This window comes from Durio zibethinus, chromosome 16 (assembly GCF_047325235.1).
Source record: "Durio zibethinus cultivar Kanyao isolate XHJ-2024 chromosome 16, ASM4732523v1, whole genome shotgun sequence".
Classification (NCBI taxonomy): domain Eukaryota; kingdom Viridiplantae; phylum Streptophyta; class Magnoliopsida; order Malvales; family Malvaceae; genus Durio; species Durio zibethinus.
In genome coordinates this window covers 20,183,528-20,200,238 of record NC_143177.1, presented here as the reverse complement: position 1 = coordinate 20,200,238, position 16,711 = coordinate 20,183,528, and the positions used below count along the sequence as shown (strand labels likewise).

Genomic DNA, 16,711 nt, shown 5'->3' with positions numbered 1-16,711 from the left:
CTGTGCAACTGCTTATGGTTATCTCACGTCTAAATTTGTTTTTGTTTGTTTGGAGTGCCAAGGAAGAAGAATTGAAAGAGAAATTCAATTTGCTTTTTTTTGTTTTTGGAAAAAAAGTTGTCTTTTTTATTTTCTCTTTTTTGTACATGTTATTATCTTATAAGATATTAATGGAATAGCAGATTCCAGTATATGTGACCAACTTGGTAGGGATGTGAGGCTTTTTCAATACCAGCTGTCCTTTGTAGCAAAGTAGTTATTGGAGGTGATGGGACCAATTGACCCATCCTGCAACGTGCTTTCTGATATTTCAGAAAAACCCATCAACATCATCTATATTTTCTATATCTACCCTTTGTAAATTTGTAAACAATTTGTGCTTTTTAAAGTTTTCCTCTTTTGTTTTTCGGATTTTTTTTTTTTTTGGATACGACTAATTTGTCCTTATTAGAATTCTAATTCGATTTCATAGCTTTAGCTTACATGTGTTGTAAATTAGTAAACATAAAAGTTACAACTGAAATATATGCGGGGATGTTCTTCTTTTTTTTTTTTTTTAAGTATTGCCAGAAAAGTGAAATGGTGGAGTAGGATTTGGCACCATCAAAGTTAGATTTTTTTTTTGGTTGGTTTTATTGACCGTCCGGTGTCAGAATCTTGATAGTGTTTTTTTGAGTTTGAGGGGTTTTTTTTGTTGTTATACCTTTTCATTCATTGCTATGCTGTATTGGGTGTCTATGTAATTTAGGGCAATTCTTCTGACTATTAATTCGCAGAAGATAACAATATTAATTCGCAGAAGAGAACAAAGAATGTGGAGATGAAGTATATGCTGTAAAATCTGGTTTTTAACAGAGTGAAGCAGTAGCAGGATAACTTTATGTGGGCCTGTGCTGTCAAAACTGTTGTTATCAAGTAGGCTTTTGGTTAGATGATTTTTTTTAGGAATTATAAATAGCAACTTGAATTCTCAGTCTATCCGCATATACGTTCTGAGTTTTTCTTCTTTGTTTGGTTTTTGCATTGTCTCTTCATATATTTCACAATAAAAACCCCTAATTGCATTACTGTTGAATTCACCTAGCATTAATTTCAATATCTTTTACATTTTGAACTGCCATTTATTATCTTTGATTTTATGGTTTTCAGATATTTCTCATGTCTAACAGAACTTTGTCGCCTTTTCATTCATCAATAGGTCAGCAATTCACAAGAGTCCAATTTTTGAATCGTGGAGCAAATTACTAGTGAATTCTTCACATACTCAACTGGGGCTTTGTAATTTTATTGCACCTAATCTCTGGTTAAGCTCCCTTGGCCTTTTCTGGGTCTATTTACTCTCTTCTTGCCTACCTCTTTTGCTTGACATTTCTGCTTCCCCATAATTTAAGTAGTAAATTAGACTCTTTTTTTAGTGAAACCCATTGTAGAAATAATCCAAGAACTATTCTTGAAATCCATGGTTTTGGAGACGGATTACTGGCTATCCTAATTTGGGAGTTTAGTGAATTCAGTTCTTTCTTCCCGTGGGTGATATTCTAGATAGTGGATTCAGACAAAGCCTAGATGACTGTGGATGAGGCGGGCAGCTGCTCCGAGTGGAGCAGGGAGCAAGACAAGGCATTTGAGAATGCCCTTGCAACTTTTCCTGAGGACTCTTCAGATCGGTGGGAGAAAATTGCGGCTGAAGTACCTGGGAAAACTTTGGAGGAGATTAAAGAACACTACGAGCTTCTGGAGGATGACGTTAACCGGATTGAATCTGGTTGTGTGCCTCTCCCGCCATATAATTCTTCTGAGGGTTCAGCGGGCCATGCTGGTGATGAAGGAACTGGTAAGAAGGGAAGTGGCCATTTAGGGCATTGTAACAGTGAGTCAAACCATGGGAGTAAGAATTCAAGGTCAGATCAGGAACGCCGTAAGGGGATTGCTTGGACAGAGGATGAGCACAGGTGAATTAGTTGTTGTGGTTTAAAATTTTTTATACTCTGGTTTCATATAGATTGATTTATGCACCTTTAGAAGCATCTTGATTATGTTCTGTTTTGCCCTGTGGAACTTTAATATGTAGTGTTCGTTTTGCTTTATCTTTAGTGATTATGTGTATTTGTTATATTTTGATTGTCTTGGAAGCTCATATTCTGTACGGATTTAGAATCTTTGATTTTTATTTCACAAAAAAGTTTCCAAAAATTGCTTTCCACCGGTAAATTCTATCTGATGGTTATTGTTAGTTAGCTGTTAGGAAGCTCAGATCCTCTACATGGCTTTCTTATTTAAGGTTTTACTGCTGAGTGTTACTGTGAAGCTGTTGATATCTGTGAAAGCCCAATAGATGAATAATATATGCTTAAATGATGTGAAATAACCAAAGAGAAAAGGGAATTTCAATGTTACTAAGTGGAAGAGAGATCCTGCTGGGGCTTGATCATTTTCTTTTTTCCAGAAAATCTATACCCTAAAAGAGAATAATTATACTATCTTTAAATGTCATCTGTATGACACTTGTGGCCTTTACTTTTGGATTAACTGTTTAACCTTGTCTGATGTGGTTAATCTTTTCGAAGCCACCAAAATAGCCCTACTTTTGACTTAAGTTGGCATTTTAGGTTTTCATTGCTTTTCACTGGCATGTCTCTCATGGTTTTTTGCATAAATTTTTGGTTTCATTATTAAAGTGCTCATCAAATTTGATTCTGATATAGAAGGGGAGGGACAACTCAAGAAGGGTTATGGTGGAGAATTAACTCTCACCAGGATACCATATAAGAAAAGAATTTATGAAATAATAATAACCTATGCGATTTATTTCATCAAAGAAGTCTTATGAATTGGTGCTTAGGTTATATAGTCACTTTTGCTTTGTTGGGCAATTTTGTTTCACATATCACTTGGACATTATGGTGGAAAGCCATGACTTTTGAATTAAGAACTATTTAAGGGATGTGATCAAGTTTGCATCAAATTTGACTATTTAGGTTGTTTTTAGCTAAAGTGGCCATCAAACTGTCTTAACTGAATTAGGCCTCAGATGAGAGGTGGATGTTTGCCCTATTTGAGATGCTTTTAGTGCACAATATCTGGTTCACTGAAGGTATGGATTTAGTTTGTTTGGCCCGGTTAGGTTACTAATAACTAATCATAACTAAAGTATAAAGTCTGCCAATTATATATCATATTAATGATAAGTATCAATAAATTCTGCATATATCGGTTTGCTGTTTCTCCATCAAATTTTCTATGTTTAGCACTATATTTTTCTCATTTAATAGGATAAATTATATAAATTTAAGTCGTAATAAAAAATTTCCCCTGCACACTAATACATGTGGACGCATGCTGGTGCAATTTAGGCTACTTGGCTACACATCCCAGGAATTTATACTAGGCCATGTTGAGAGACATAGTAGCATGCACAGATATGTCCACTAGGCTATGCAACACATGTCACTTTAATTTTTTACTTCAACTAATTTGTCTCTTGAGGTTAAACACAGTAGAGAATTTATTGAGTTTTTACTTTAAATTTCTCTTGGGCTTTTAGAGAAATGGTAAATCAGTTGAGATTGGGGGTATGCAACACATGTCACTTTAGCTTTAGATGTAAAACTTGCCATCAATATATGGTTTGTTATGCATACCTGATTCTGTGTATAGCATTAACTATCTGAGTAAATTTCATGGATGGTCACTAAAGTTTTACCTTTGTCCCATTTTGCTTTATAAACTTCCATTTGTCCCAATTGGTCCCTATTTAAGTGTATCAAATGTGGTCACCATAAGTGATTTCATCCAAATAAACGATATAATAGCCGCTTAAAGAGCCACATCATTTAAAAGTCTAGACCCATTCTTTTCTTGGTTTTATTAGAATGGGAAATCTACAAAGATTATGAACAAATAAAAAATGGAAACGGCAAAAACTTTTATAGATTTTTAAATTACATGACTGTTTAAATCATTACTATGTCATCATTTCACATTTATTTGAACAAAATTTGTTAAGGTGACCTTATTGAATGCAATTAAAAAGTTTTGTGACCGAATTGGGACAACTTGAAGTTTGGTGAGCTAAGTGGAAAAAGGGTACAAGTTTAGTTACCATCCATGAAATTTACTCAGAACTAGCTTGTACTAGAACCAGTTACCCACTCCTATCATTGAACTTGTGCATTAATGCCCACCTCATAAAAATATGAATAACGAGTATTGTCTTTCTAAATTAAGAAGGAAATAGAATGAAGACACTATAGTCACGTTTTTAGTCTAGTTTCATCTGAAAGTATATATTTTATAGTGACTAGCTGATGCATTGTGAAAGTATATAAAAGCGATGAGAAAATTTTGAAGGTTGACCATCAAAGGTGAAACATCCCAACTGGAGTCACGTGTGTTGGTGCTATAGAACATGCTTCCATGGCTTCAAACCTTTGCAGAAAATTGTAGCAACTAGAAACGAATTAATTGAAGAATTTGAACTATAGTGAGTTATTTGGTTACATGTTCAATTCCTTGCTAAAGACTTGGCTTTACTTACCATTCACTAATTAATTTCCATTTCCAAGATTAACTGTAACTTATTGGTGTAGAGTCCTTGAGTCGATAATTCTGTTCTTGATGTCTGTGAAATAGTCTGCGTTTTTTTAACATTTGCTATACCTTATACCTGTGTACTACTATGATGATTTCATTTGATGATTCCTATGCAAGTTTTACATGAAGTAGATGCTTCATCTGTGCTTAAGCTTTATCTTACACTTTCTCTTAATTCCATGTTGATGAATTTTGCATGCACTAGAAATTACTTTACTGTAAAACATAGATATCTGATATCATCAAAGAGGGAGGTTACTGTGATGGTAATATGTACTTAATATTTTGGTGCATTAAATTTTGTACTTGGTAATTCTAGACATATATATTTAATGCTTTTCATTGTTATATATTTCTTTTGAAAGCATGATGGCTTGAATTTTTGTCTCAGTTATATTAAGAAACATCATTGCACAATAATTGACTGTGCTTAAGTAATCAGAATAGATTGGCCAAAAAAAATGTAATAAGAATATTTGTTCTGTCCAAAAGGGCACTTGGCAAAAAGAGCTAAAGATGTTAAGACAGCTAACATTTTATTGATGCTTTTGTGTCTTTTCTCTTGATGAATTAGTTATCTCCAAATTTGATCACTACAGAACATATTCTGTAGCTTTATGTGGTCTATAATGCCTTCTCCTAACCCAGAGTTAATATCCATAACCTGGAATCTTTAGCAGTTAAGAAATTCCTTCGGTGAAACTTGAAAGTCCCTACACGAACAATTTATCTGATGCTAAATATAGCAGGGAATATTTTTGGTAGAGAACATTCAGCAAATGTTACATGAATATTAAATGCTAATTCTGAGAATAGTTGTAATCTTTTCTGTAGAGAGGCAGCAATCTCATTGGGAAATCTAAAGAAGGAAATCTGGGGAAAAAAGGATCTTGTAGAAGAAAGGATAAATGTAGAATTCAAGTGCGATTGCTGCAGGTGGAAATTTGATGTCAACTTCTGCGTATATATGTGAAGAATGCTGTATGTTCCGATGCTAAAAGCTGTGGGGTAAAGTTAAGTAGTCTCCAGGAGCTTTATGTCACAACCTACGTTAGGAGTTTTGAAGTGTTGGGTAGGCCACTTTAAAAGATTGCAAACAATGAAAGGAGAATTGATCATGAAGCTTTTCTTATGGGCTACTTGTTCCGGCATGGTGATTATCTTCACAAGTCCATGATAAGGTCTAAATGTCATAGAATTTGAACTAACATGAATACTCCTGTTAGTACAACCACCGTAGACTCTGGTTTTGTAAGAATGTTAAAATGACTCTCTATGGGCCTGCCCTAACTTACATGTCTTTTAGGAGTTGTTTTTGTGAAGCCTTGGCCCGTTAGCTATATCTGAAGTTTGGGATTAGGAAAACAAAGTTAGGAGATCCTCTTGAAGTGTCAACAGATATACACTGAGAAATTATTCTGAAGAATCAGATAGGAAGAAAAAGGTAGGTTCCATCCAGCCCCCCTCAGTAATAGCCAACATTTCTGAAGGATGCAAAAAAGGATATAGGTGATTCTAGCTAAATGCTCCTTGAAGTGGATCTATTATGTTATGTCTGAAGGAGAAATCTGGGTCATATTGGATGATACTGTTCTTTATGTTTACTGATAGAAATTACCAATATGTATAGAAATTAGTAATATGTAAAAACATATTGACTTTCCAAGATATGACATTTTTGTAGGCTTGTCTAGGCTCGAATAATCCAAGTCACCCTTGGGCTTTTTTATTAAAGTGATTGGGTTTTTAAAATTCAGCTATAATTATGTGCAGCTTGATATAACACCGGGTCGCATGTGAGGCTTTTGAACATTGTATTTGTCGTCAGCAAGGTTTCTCCTACTTCTCTTATTTGCTCCCTCTCCTTCTGTTGTGTATTATAGTGTTCTAGACTTCTAGTTACTATAGTTTGTTGAAGTCTTTACAATTAATATTATTTTATTTGAAAGGTTTGACGTTTATGCTTCCTTCATATTAAAGAAAAAAATCTGACACGACTTATCTCTTATGCAAAATTCTCTATTCTTTTAAATAATGCTCATAGAGAGACATGGTTTTCTGTAAGTTTGATTGAGGAGCTATGGTTTTATCAATTTTTGTCATTTAAAATTTCTTAATTGTTTTTAAGAAGGGTGCTATTTATACTTATTCTATAAATTTGAGAGGTATTTTGATATTGCATTCTGAGTATTGGACTAATAGGCATGTCATACTACAATTTTAACGGTTTGTGTAGTCACTGTTTTTTTTTTTTAAATCTTGAAAAACAGGTTATTTCTTATTGGTTTGGATAAATATGGGAAAGGTGATTGGCGAAGTATATCACGGAACTTTGTGGTCACAAGAACGCCAACACAGGTGGCAAGCCATGCGCAAAAATATTTCATTCGATTGAACTCCATGAACAAAGATAGGAGGCGATCTAGCATCCATGATATTACCAGTGTTGGCAATGGAGATATTTCAGCACCCCAAGGACCAATCACTGGTCAATCAAATGGTGCTGCATCCGGAAGTTCCTCTGGAAAATCGGCCAAACAGCCCCTTCAAAATCCCGCTGCACCACCTGGTGTTGGCTTGTATGGTGGTCCAACTATAGGGCAACCAATAGGAGGTCCCCTTGTCTCAGCAGTTGGCACACCAGTGAATCTTCCTGCCCAGGCACCTATGGCTTATGGAGTAAGAGCTCCTGTACCAGGACCAGTGGTTCCTGGAGCATCGATGAACATGGGTCCTGTGACATACCCAATGCCGCATACATCTGCTTCTAGGTAATATGCTGTTTAGCTGTCAAATATACAAAGGACAGAAGACTACTTTCTTGTGCGGATATTGAGTTACTGGGTTTTCGATTTTAGCCTGAATAAGATTTGCTTATTTGCAAGCACAAGTTGTGTCTGTCATTTGTTTAATCTAAATAAGCCATAGGGAGAGAATTTACATGTATCTGTATAGGCAACTATGTAAAAGGAAAATGTTAAATGTGGCAGATTTATGGGTAGGACAGCATTTTAACCCTTTTTTTCCGTCCCTTAGGCATTGCAACCATTAGCATTAGTATTAGTCCATGCTTAGAAATATTGTGGCCAAAGTTGTAAAAAAAAAAAAAAAAAAGAAAAACCTTGCTATAATGAGCAGCGTATCTAAGCACATGTCGATCAATTGGTTTTTTGGTTGGTGGGTTGCGTGGCAGGTGGACAAGTATATGATTAAAACCTGTTTTTCAGGATTATTGGCTCCATTGCGTTTTGTCCGGTTCTTCAAAGCTGATTCATTAAGATGGCATTTGATAGCTGCTGTGATCGCAGGAATGATATTTGAATATGCTGCTTTGAACAGTTTTGAATGTTAAAAATGGCCTATGCGATTGTATGGTCACAAAACTTTACTTGTAGAGGTGCTAGTGTCGCTATGGTAGTCTGATTGCTGGTCTGATGATTATGTTCAGCTAATGTTACTCCAGCATTCACTTGGGTGAAGATTTTCATTCATTAATTAAGGAAGGTTTTCGAAGGGTACCCGTTGCTATATAAAGTAATATTTTAATTTAATATATTGAAAATCATGAATAAATTTGATTATTACATTTTATATAAAATTATTATAAATAATCTATTAATTAATTTTCAAGAGAGTTCTAAAAGCATTAGTAAACAAAACTCATTAAAAAATAATAAAAAGAGTAAGAAAAAAGTGAAAAAAAAAAAAAAAAAGCAACACTCAAATAAATAGGATATTGTAGGTATAACAATGCCCCGAGGGTGAAAAGTTGGATACAAGAATCAAGAATTTTATTTGGTATGGTTAAGTTCAAATATTCGAAATTCTAAAAAAATATAATAATATTAATAATAATAAAAGAAATTTTTTATATTCAGTCATAATTATTAAAAATTGATCAAATTATACAATTAATCTATATACTTATATAAAATTTTAACTTTAGCTCCCATATATTAGCAAAAATTAGATTCATATACTAATTTAATTTAACAATGTTGATATAATTAATAACAGTGTTACTTGATTTTCATTAAATTAACTGATGTGATAATTGATCATGTTAATGTGACGTTAAATTTCATGACGTGATATTGACTTACTGATATAATAATTAAGATTAATAAAATCAGTTATTAAATTATATAAATAGTTCTTATGCTCACAAAATTTGAAATTTAATCTCTTTAATACAAAAATTATTTTAAATTTTTAAAAAAATTTTAGTTTTGTAAAACATTAAATTTTAAAAATTGCTACAATATTCTTTTATAATATTCTATCACAATATAAAAAAATTTATCATAATATTTAATATCAATTTTCATATATTATCACTAAATCTTTCATACTTTTTTGTTACCCATGTGAAATACTATTACTAGTTATATTATTATTTCTTGTTATATTCTGTCATAAAATATAAATCTGTTACTAATTTTATCACATTTTTTTTATCTCAATTGTAGTATATCGTGACCATATGAAAAAAAAATTATAAACCAATCTATTAAAAATCCATCACAAAATTGTCAATATATGATTCAAATATGCCACTATTTAATTTTAATAAATTATTTTTTATTAATTTATCTAATGAATTAGAATTATAATTATATCCGATAAAGATAAAATTATCTATAAAATAATATTTTTATTCCTTTAAATAAAATCATATTTAAATGATTTTTTATAATCAAATATAGGTTCAATATTTTAAATACATTAAAGTAATTTATTAAATTTAATATTTATTAGTTTTAAAATTAATCTTATCATTTAATTTAACATAATTATTTAAATAAATTTTTTTTTAAACAAAAAATATTGAAACTTCTCATTATGATACACGATATTAATATTTCAGTTTATCAAATAAATAATTTCCTCCTTCATTTTATTAAGATTCAAAGTTTGTCCTTTAAATAAATAAGAACTCATTGCTCGTAAGAATTTAGATTTGAATATTTTATTTTATTTTATTTTATTTTATTTAGTTGAATGGAATGATCATTTTATTTATGGTCTATTTTAGATTCATTACAAATAAAACTCTATTTGATTCATTATAAATTTTGTTATATTATATATTTATGCTAATTAAAATAATATTATTTTTGATATATTAATTTAAATTATTAATATTATAATTGATTAATTAAATGATAATAATAATATTATTAATATGATATTATTAATAATTAATTATATATAATAAAAATTAATATATTAAAGGAACTAAAATATTTTTAAAGAACTAAAAAAATGCAAAAAAAAATCAAAATATTTTTATGTTAAAAAGGTTAAATTTTAAATTTTATATGAGTGTAAGGACTAAATTTTAAATTTTGTGTCAGTACATAAATTAAATTTTAAATTCATATAAGTACAATATTATTAACATAATTCAACAATTGATTTCATTAATTCCAATTGTTATATCAACAAGTCAATTTCACGTCATTAAAGTCAACGTCATATAAGCATGATAAACAATCATGTCAATTAATTTAACGAAGATTAAGTAACACTATTATCAATTAAATTAACATTGTTAAATTAAACTAATATGAGGATCTAATTTCTACAAATTATTATATAGGAATACAAATTATTATATAAGAACTAAAATTCAAATTTCATATAAATATAGGGACTAATTACAAAATTTGACCTTAAAAATTTACAGTTGCTCTTAACACAATTTTATATTTTGAAAACTTCTATATCTGCCGCATTCTCTTCGGGCAATGCACAAATTCATTCCATCTCCAGGAGAATTGGGATTGAAGACGACAAGGAGGATAAGAGTTATGATAAAAAGTACCGAGGAAATGAACTCTGAAACCATTATATAATTTCTTTGGAATTTCTCATGCACTGCTACCAAGTGTAATTTCTTTGAAAGTGCTGGAGAAACCGTAGGCATTACCTAAATGCTTATGCCTTAGGTTCCACATCAAAATTTGCATATATTGTTCATTTTGATTCATTGTAACTGATGATTTTATTTTATAAAAAATATCTTACAAATTAAAAATAATATAAATATTTATATTTCAAGATTAATTTTAATACAAAATTGATATGAGATTCATAATTCTTCTTTAAAATTATATTATAGTACTTATGATCTCATATAGCCGTTTGGTTTGCATCTATTTTGTGGGCACACAATTCCGATACATCACAATAGGTGTATTCTTCCAAAAACTACATATTAAGGGTATTTTAGTGTTCAAAAGGTAAAATTATTTTTTTTTTTTTTGTACGAGTCAACTTATAATTAAAGATATTCTGATTATTTTAATATGTTAGATCAATTTGAATTTACAAATTTACATCACTTACATTATCTCAACAATTTATACACTAACATTTTAATATTTCAACTTATCACATCCTAAGTGAATAGTTAAAAATTAGCTCATTTCGGACCTATAAGGTCAGTCTTAATCTCTCGGAGCTGATCACAAGTAACCTAAGCCCAAAACTCTGCATTCATAGGTATAAATAGTATCACCTAAGTACCTCTAATTCTTAAGCTTAAGTGTTACATCCTTCTTATTCCTCTCCTAAATGAATCTCTGGATTGATCATTAGAATACAAATGTTGGGAGTACTTCTAACATTTATTGTTAACCATATTCTTTCTCTCTCCTGTATTTTTAGGGTCTTACCCCTAAGAGATAACTCGACACAAACATTATGTAAGCATTTTCTGCTAATGATTTTTGCATAAATATTTGTAGGAGACTGAAGTATATTAGTGAACTTTAAAGTTCTGAAGATGACTAAAAAATGTCATCTTACCAGCTCTTGTGTTGCCAGCGCCCCTAAAAACTGGGCAACCCTTTTTCCGCCCCATCAAGTACTTTGCTGAATTCATTGAAGATTCAGGATCTAGACTCTTAATGCCATCATGCCATGTGGGGAATGGGCCTTATGTGGCAATTATTTTTTAACAAAGATTAAAGTCAACCTGGTTAAAAGCTAAGAGATTTGTTTAACAGAATATTAAAGTCATAATTTTAATAATTAAAATTTTAATATTTAAATTTTGATAATTTTAAATATTAAAAAAAAAATTTTAAGTTAAAGTCATGGAATGGTATGTTTCCTTGAGTCGATAAAACCGACCAAGGATTCCTTCATTCTTGTATTTCTTTTATGTTAAGCAAAAGCCTCACTTTCATAGTTTAATGCTGATTTGGGCATTGGAAAGCAGGTGAGGCAACCTTTAATTTGCATGGCCTACTGCCCATTCATTTCCACCTCAGGATTTCAAATTGAAGATAGGAAAAGAATGCTAAAAAGATTGTATTCCAGATAGGCACATGAACACATGCTTGGTTAGGTTACCTTTTTTCTTTGACCAATCAAAGCTATACTTCATTGCCTTTTCAAAAGAGGTTTCTTTCTATCATTCATGGATCCCTCCATCACAGCTTTTCATCACATTTAGAAGTCTCTGAAGTTTGCTATCCTCCCATATCAAGTTCTCGAGATCCATTGACTGAAAGAGGAAAAAGACAAAAAATTTAAAAAAAAAAAAAAAGGAAAAGAAAATGAAGATCTTAGCTACAATCCCTGACCTTAAAGATCAAATGTGAAAAAGAAAAGAAAGGGCAAAGAGAATACGTGGATAAATTATTGAGTGTTAGTGATACAGAATTACAGACTACGAGCAATAAATCATTAGGTACTAATTTACTAGCATTAAGCTAATGTTCTCGATAATATATCATTTACCATTATTAAATTATAATTAGTTAATTATATTTCAAAATTATGTAAAATTCATCATAATTTTATATAAGTTCTATATTTATAAGTGATGAATTTTTATATAATTTTTTTATTATAATTAAACAATTGTAAGATTATAATAAATAAATTATAAATAAAATGCTCCCATGAACATACCTTAATAAAATGCTATATTTTTAATTTGAGTGATCAAGCTTAATTTTTGACAATCTCAAATAACAAAAGAAAATTTTATAGGCATTGAACTCCCTCTCTAAGTATTGTAAAATGATATGAAATTAATTACAAGATTTATACTCCTTAAAAATGAAATCCAACTCGAAAGAATTCTCATGGACTTTGGAGAGAGCTACTGGTCGAGCTCTCTAACCTGTCCAAACCAAAAAAAAAAAAAAAAAAGAAAAGATGTTAGTGGCATTGACAGTTGATCTCACATGGATGACGTATCTCAAAATTCCAGCATCACTAACTGTGAAGTCACTGCATTATTGTATCTTTTAGTATGCAATTTGTTTGGTTGAGGTTTGTGACCATTTAGTTTCCCAAATGTACCTTTCCTTTTTTTTTTCTTTCTTATCTTAGCAGCAAAGTGGGGGCAGACATTGGAACGCTACAATGCCAACTCAGAAAGTTTCAAAGCCACATCCTCTTACAGTCAGTGTAAGAGAAACAAGGCAATCCATGATGTCTGCTAGGATTTTTCTCATTTTAAAAAGGTTGTCTCAACTAATCAGGCTATTTGATTCTGTGGACTGTTCTCTCTACCCCATTTAGATTTCTTGGAAGGCTTAGAAAACAATTAAAGTTAATTAAACCAAATTAAATTAATTAAACTTTACTTCTCCTTTAATCTTCAAGGCAGTCTGACAGTTTTTCAAATATCTTGCCTCCTTTGATTAGTGTATGATCCTTATTATGGATGTGATTCACGCAATCTTAAATTAATCATTCTGTCATTTTCTACTGATCAATTAAAATTTCAAGAAATGCGGCAATTGAACATTGCAGTTTAATATTGTTAGTTTTGTTTTCCTTTTACTGTCTTTAAATACAAGGTTATTATATAATTTGATGCTTGAACTATACGACTTTTTATCGATTTAGTATCATGATTAGTATTGAAACTTTTTTTCCATCAAGCATTTTGATCATTGTTTAGCAACGCTAGTTAAAATGCTGGTATGATAAATACTTACTGATTAATGTGTCATGTGTTATGATATTATTAGTTATTTTTTGAGTACATCAACTTACCATTAACAAAATTAGCATAATAAAATTCATGTATCTAATCTTAAATTTTTTTTTTATAAATACCAAATTAAGCAATAATTTAGGGCTAAATCACACATCAACCCTTAAATAAATTTTGAAAACTTGGTTAGATGTTTGGTTGAAATCTTGCCGAACAAGAACTAGCCACGTTTCATATAGAGTTGGATCATGTTTCTTTGCACAACATGTTGTAGGACTTCAAAAAGAAGTTGGACCTTTCCAAAACATCCCTTTTTTTAAAGAAAACCAAATTTCTCATCATCTCATGCTTAAATATTATCTTTTTGAAGTCTATGCTCTGCCTTTATTCTTCTTGATGAGCAATAGGTGAGTCATGCAACAAAAAGTCGAATTCAATCACCACATCTATACCCCTTTAAATACCATTTGCCAAATACAAGATTCATCAATCATCACAAAGCATCTCTTCCTTGATCATAGAAGCTGAAGAAACATTCAGCAGCATATACAAGAAAAGAAAAGAATTCCATTTCATTCATCAAAAAATGAAGAATCAGCTTCTTGAACAAGTTATTGGAGCTCCAATCAGATCAACAGCATATCGAGTTGAAAGAGCGCCAAGGCGGTACTTACCTGATGCTGCTGGCCAATACCGCATTTCATCTTCTGCAGAACGGTCTACCACATTTAGAAAAAGTAGGTCTCCCTTTTAAGCTCTCAAAATGATGGATATAGAAATTCATGATGAAGATGTTTCAGTACTAATGGGAAAGTTTTGGAATTGCAGGCAAAGGAAATTTTGTACTTAAAAGGATGAATAAGCTAGGGAAGAAAGCTGATACTTTTGCAAATGGAATCCGAGAGCATGGTAAGAAACATTCTTATGCTTTAGCTATTTTCCTGAACAACCAAATCACTAGTCTTAAGATCAACGTGAAATGAAAACTAAAGTTATTTTTTGTTACTTTTGAACCTGCAGTGAGGCTGGGGCCAAAGATCACTGAAACTGTGAAGGGAAAGTTGAGTTTGGGTGCAAGAATTCTTCAAGTAGGAGGAGTGGAGAAAATTTTCAAACAATTATTTTGTGTCAGAGAAGAAGAGAAGCTGTTGAAGGCATGTCAATGCTATTTATCAACAACAGCAGGTCCTATAGCCGGTCTACTTTTCATCTCCTCCGAAAAGGCTGCCTTTTGCAGTGACAGATCAATCAAAATCCCTTCCCCTAGTGGAGAATTGCTCAGAGTCCATTACAAGGTATATATTTCTTCCTTTCCCACTCTGTCTGTATAATATTTGCACCCCCCATTCCCTGTCATGGCATCTTATTCTCTATCAATTCATGCAGGTTTTGATTCCACTTGAGAAAATAAAGGGAGTTAATCAGGGTGAAAACATTAAGAAACCATCGCAAAAGTACATGGAAATTGTGACAGTAGATGATTTTGACTTCTGGTTTATGGGCTTCTTGAATTATCAGAAAGCTTTCAAATATCTTCAGCAGGCAATCTCCCAAAGACTAGATGATGTACAAGTCACTTTCTAGGTGGCTTAGAAATGTTTCTCCTATGCTTCATCAGATTGTTTTGTTGATGAAATGAGGATAAACCATCAGTCTTACAATTGTAAAAAAGTTTTTCTTAATGGAATATCTGCTCCTTAATTCTTCAATCCTGTTGCCCCCCAGCTGTTTCCCGTGATAAATTTTTTTTTTCTTTTTCATTTTTAGTTCCCAACCAAATCCTGGTTTCTTCAGTGGGTGCCTGATAAAAAGAAATAATTAAAAGAGGAAAAAGGAATTCTTCAGTGGGTGCTTGATTGAATGAAATCTCCTACACAACGCGATTTGAGATTTCAAATCAAGTCTTTTGAATGAAGAAAATCCTTGGAACACAGAATAAAATAAACCCAACATACCTGAAAGGGGGGAAATAGAGCATTATAAATGAAGCACCACCTGCTCCTGTTGGGAAGAAACGGATGAACCCATGTGTATTGCTTTCTACTTGAAAGTACTAACCTCCCTTCTCAGAACGATAAGCAACAACCCGGAAATGAGAAGGTATAAAATCCAAATGCCCTGGAGGTATAGTTCCAAATAAGTCTGGCTTAATCCAAGAACTGCCCTTCAATAGCATATCTCCACATCCACAAACCTTTTAGGATGCTCCTCTTATAATGGTCATTGTAGACGAAGGGATAGTTCCCAGAAGCCCCAATGCATAGACGTGCTGAAACGGAAATGTTTGGAACTGTGGATGAATGAACAATACAAAAAATGAAATGTGTGGATGAACTGTTGCCGCTCTTTTGAATCTCTCACGGACAAGGTCAAAAACAGTCTACTTCACAATCCAGCCCATGCAAATTTAATTTATAGCCAGTAAATAGATTAATTTATCAATATGGGTGAACAAAATCAATGGAAGATCGATCAGTTACACTACAGTCTCCCACGTCCTTAATTGTCCTTTAGGTGCCAGTGCCAAGACTGTATACTTGTACGTGAGATTCGGAGCAGCTTTTTACGACTGTGATGGCCTTGTATATTATCTGTTAATCTCAGGACTAAACTCGAGGCCACCAAAGGCCACTGTCATCCAATCAGGACAAGTTGGAAGAGTGATGTACTCTCCTGAAGCGGATTGAGGATATAGATTATGGTGATATGACTACGATCACGACGCAAGCAACCAAGCCTTTACTAGAATCCACGAAACTCAATTCTAATTTTCTAACGGTGAGCCGTTTGGTCAGTTAAGGTTGCCACGGGAAACATGAAGCATGCTCGCAACAACACGTGGAGTTTTGGTCCATCCAGGATAAGCATGAACCTGGAGGATTCATAAACCATAATCTTATGAAGGCGAACTTCTTGTCTTTGAAGGCTGCGACTAGAAGTCATATCTTCAACCTGGAGGAAGTAGAGTTCTGATAAATATCTGAGTTCTGATCCATACAGATGAACACAGTTACAAATCAGCACCGGTCACGTGGATCTACTCTCTAAATCTCTGAAGAAATTTAGAGAATTTAGGATCTGAGATTAGATTAATGAACCGTGAACTGTAAACACAAGGGCGTTATAGTAGTTAATCGGTGCCAGCAAAAGATT

The 16,711-nt window shown here is 32.2% G+C and overlaps 2 protein-coding genes across 2 annotated transcripts; both read left to right on the top strand.

Moving 5' to 3' along the window:
- The first annotated feature begins 416 nt into the window (after positions 1–416).
- Positions 417–7,834, top strand: LOC111294518 (transcription factor SRM1-like). Its single transcript, XM_089745327.1, has 3 exons — positions 417–915; positions 1,199–1,952; positions 6,864–7,834. The coding sequence occupies exons 2-3, from the start codon at positions 1,567–1,569 to the stop codon at positions 7,366–7,368; spliced, it is 891 nt and encodes a 296-aa protein (XP_089601453.1). The 5' UTR covers positions 417–915; positions 1,199–1,566; the 3' UTR covers positions 7,369–7,834.
- Positions 7,835–13,877: 6,043 nt separating this feature from the next.
- On the top strand, positions 13,878–15,266 carry LOC111298630 (putative GEM-like protein 8). Its single transcript, XM_022893354.2, has 4 exons — positions 13,878–14,295; positions 14,387–14,467; positions 14,579–14,853; positions 14,945–15,266. Exons 1-4 carry the CDS (start codon positions 14,145–14,147, stop codon positions 15,140–15,142), a joined length of 705 nt encoding a protein of 234 aa, XP_022749089.2. The 5' UTR covers positions 13,878–14,144; the 3' UTR covers positions 15,143–15,266.
- The last annotated feature ends 1,445 nt before the right edge of the window (positions 15,267–16,711 follow it).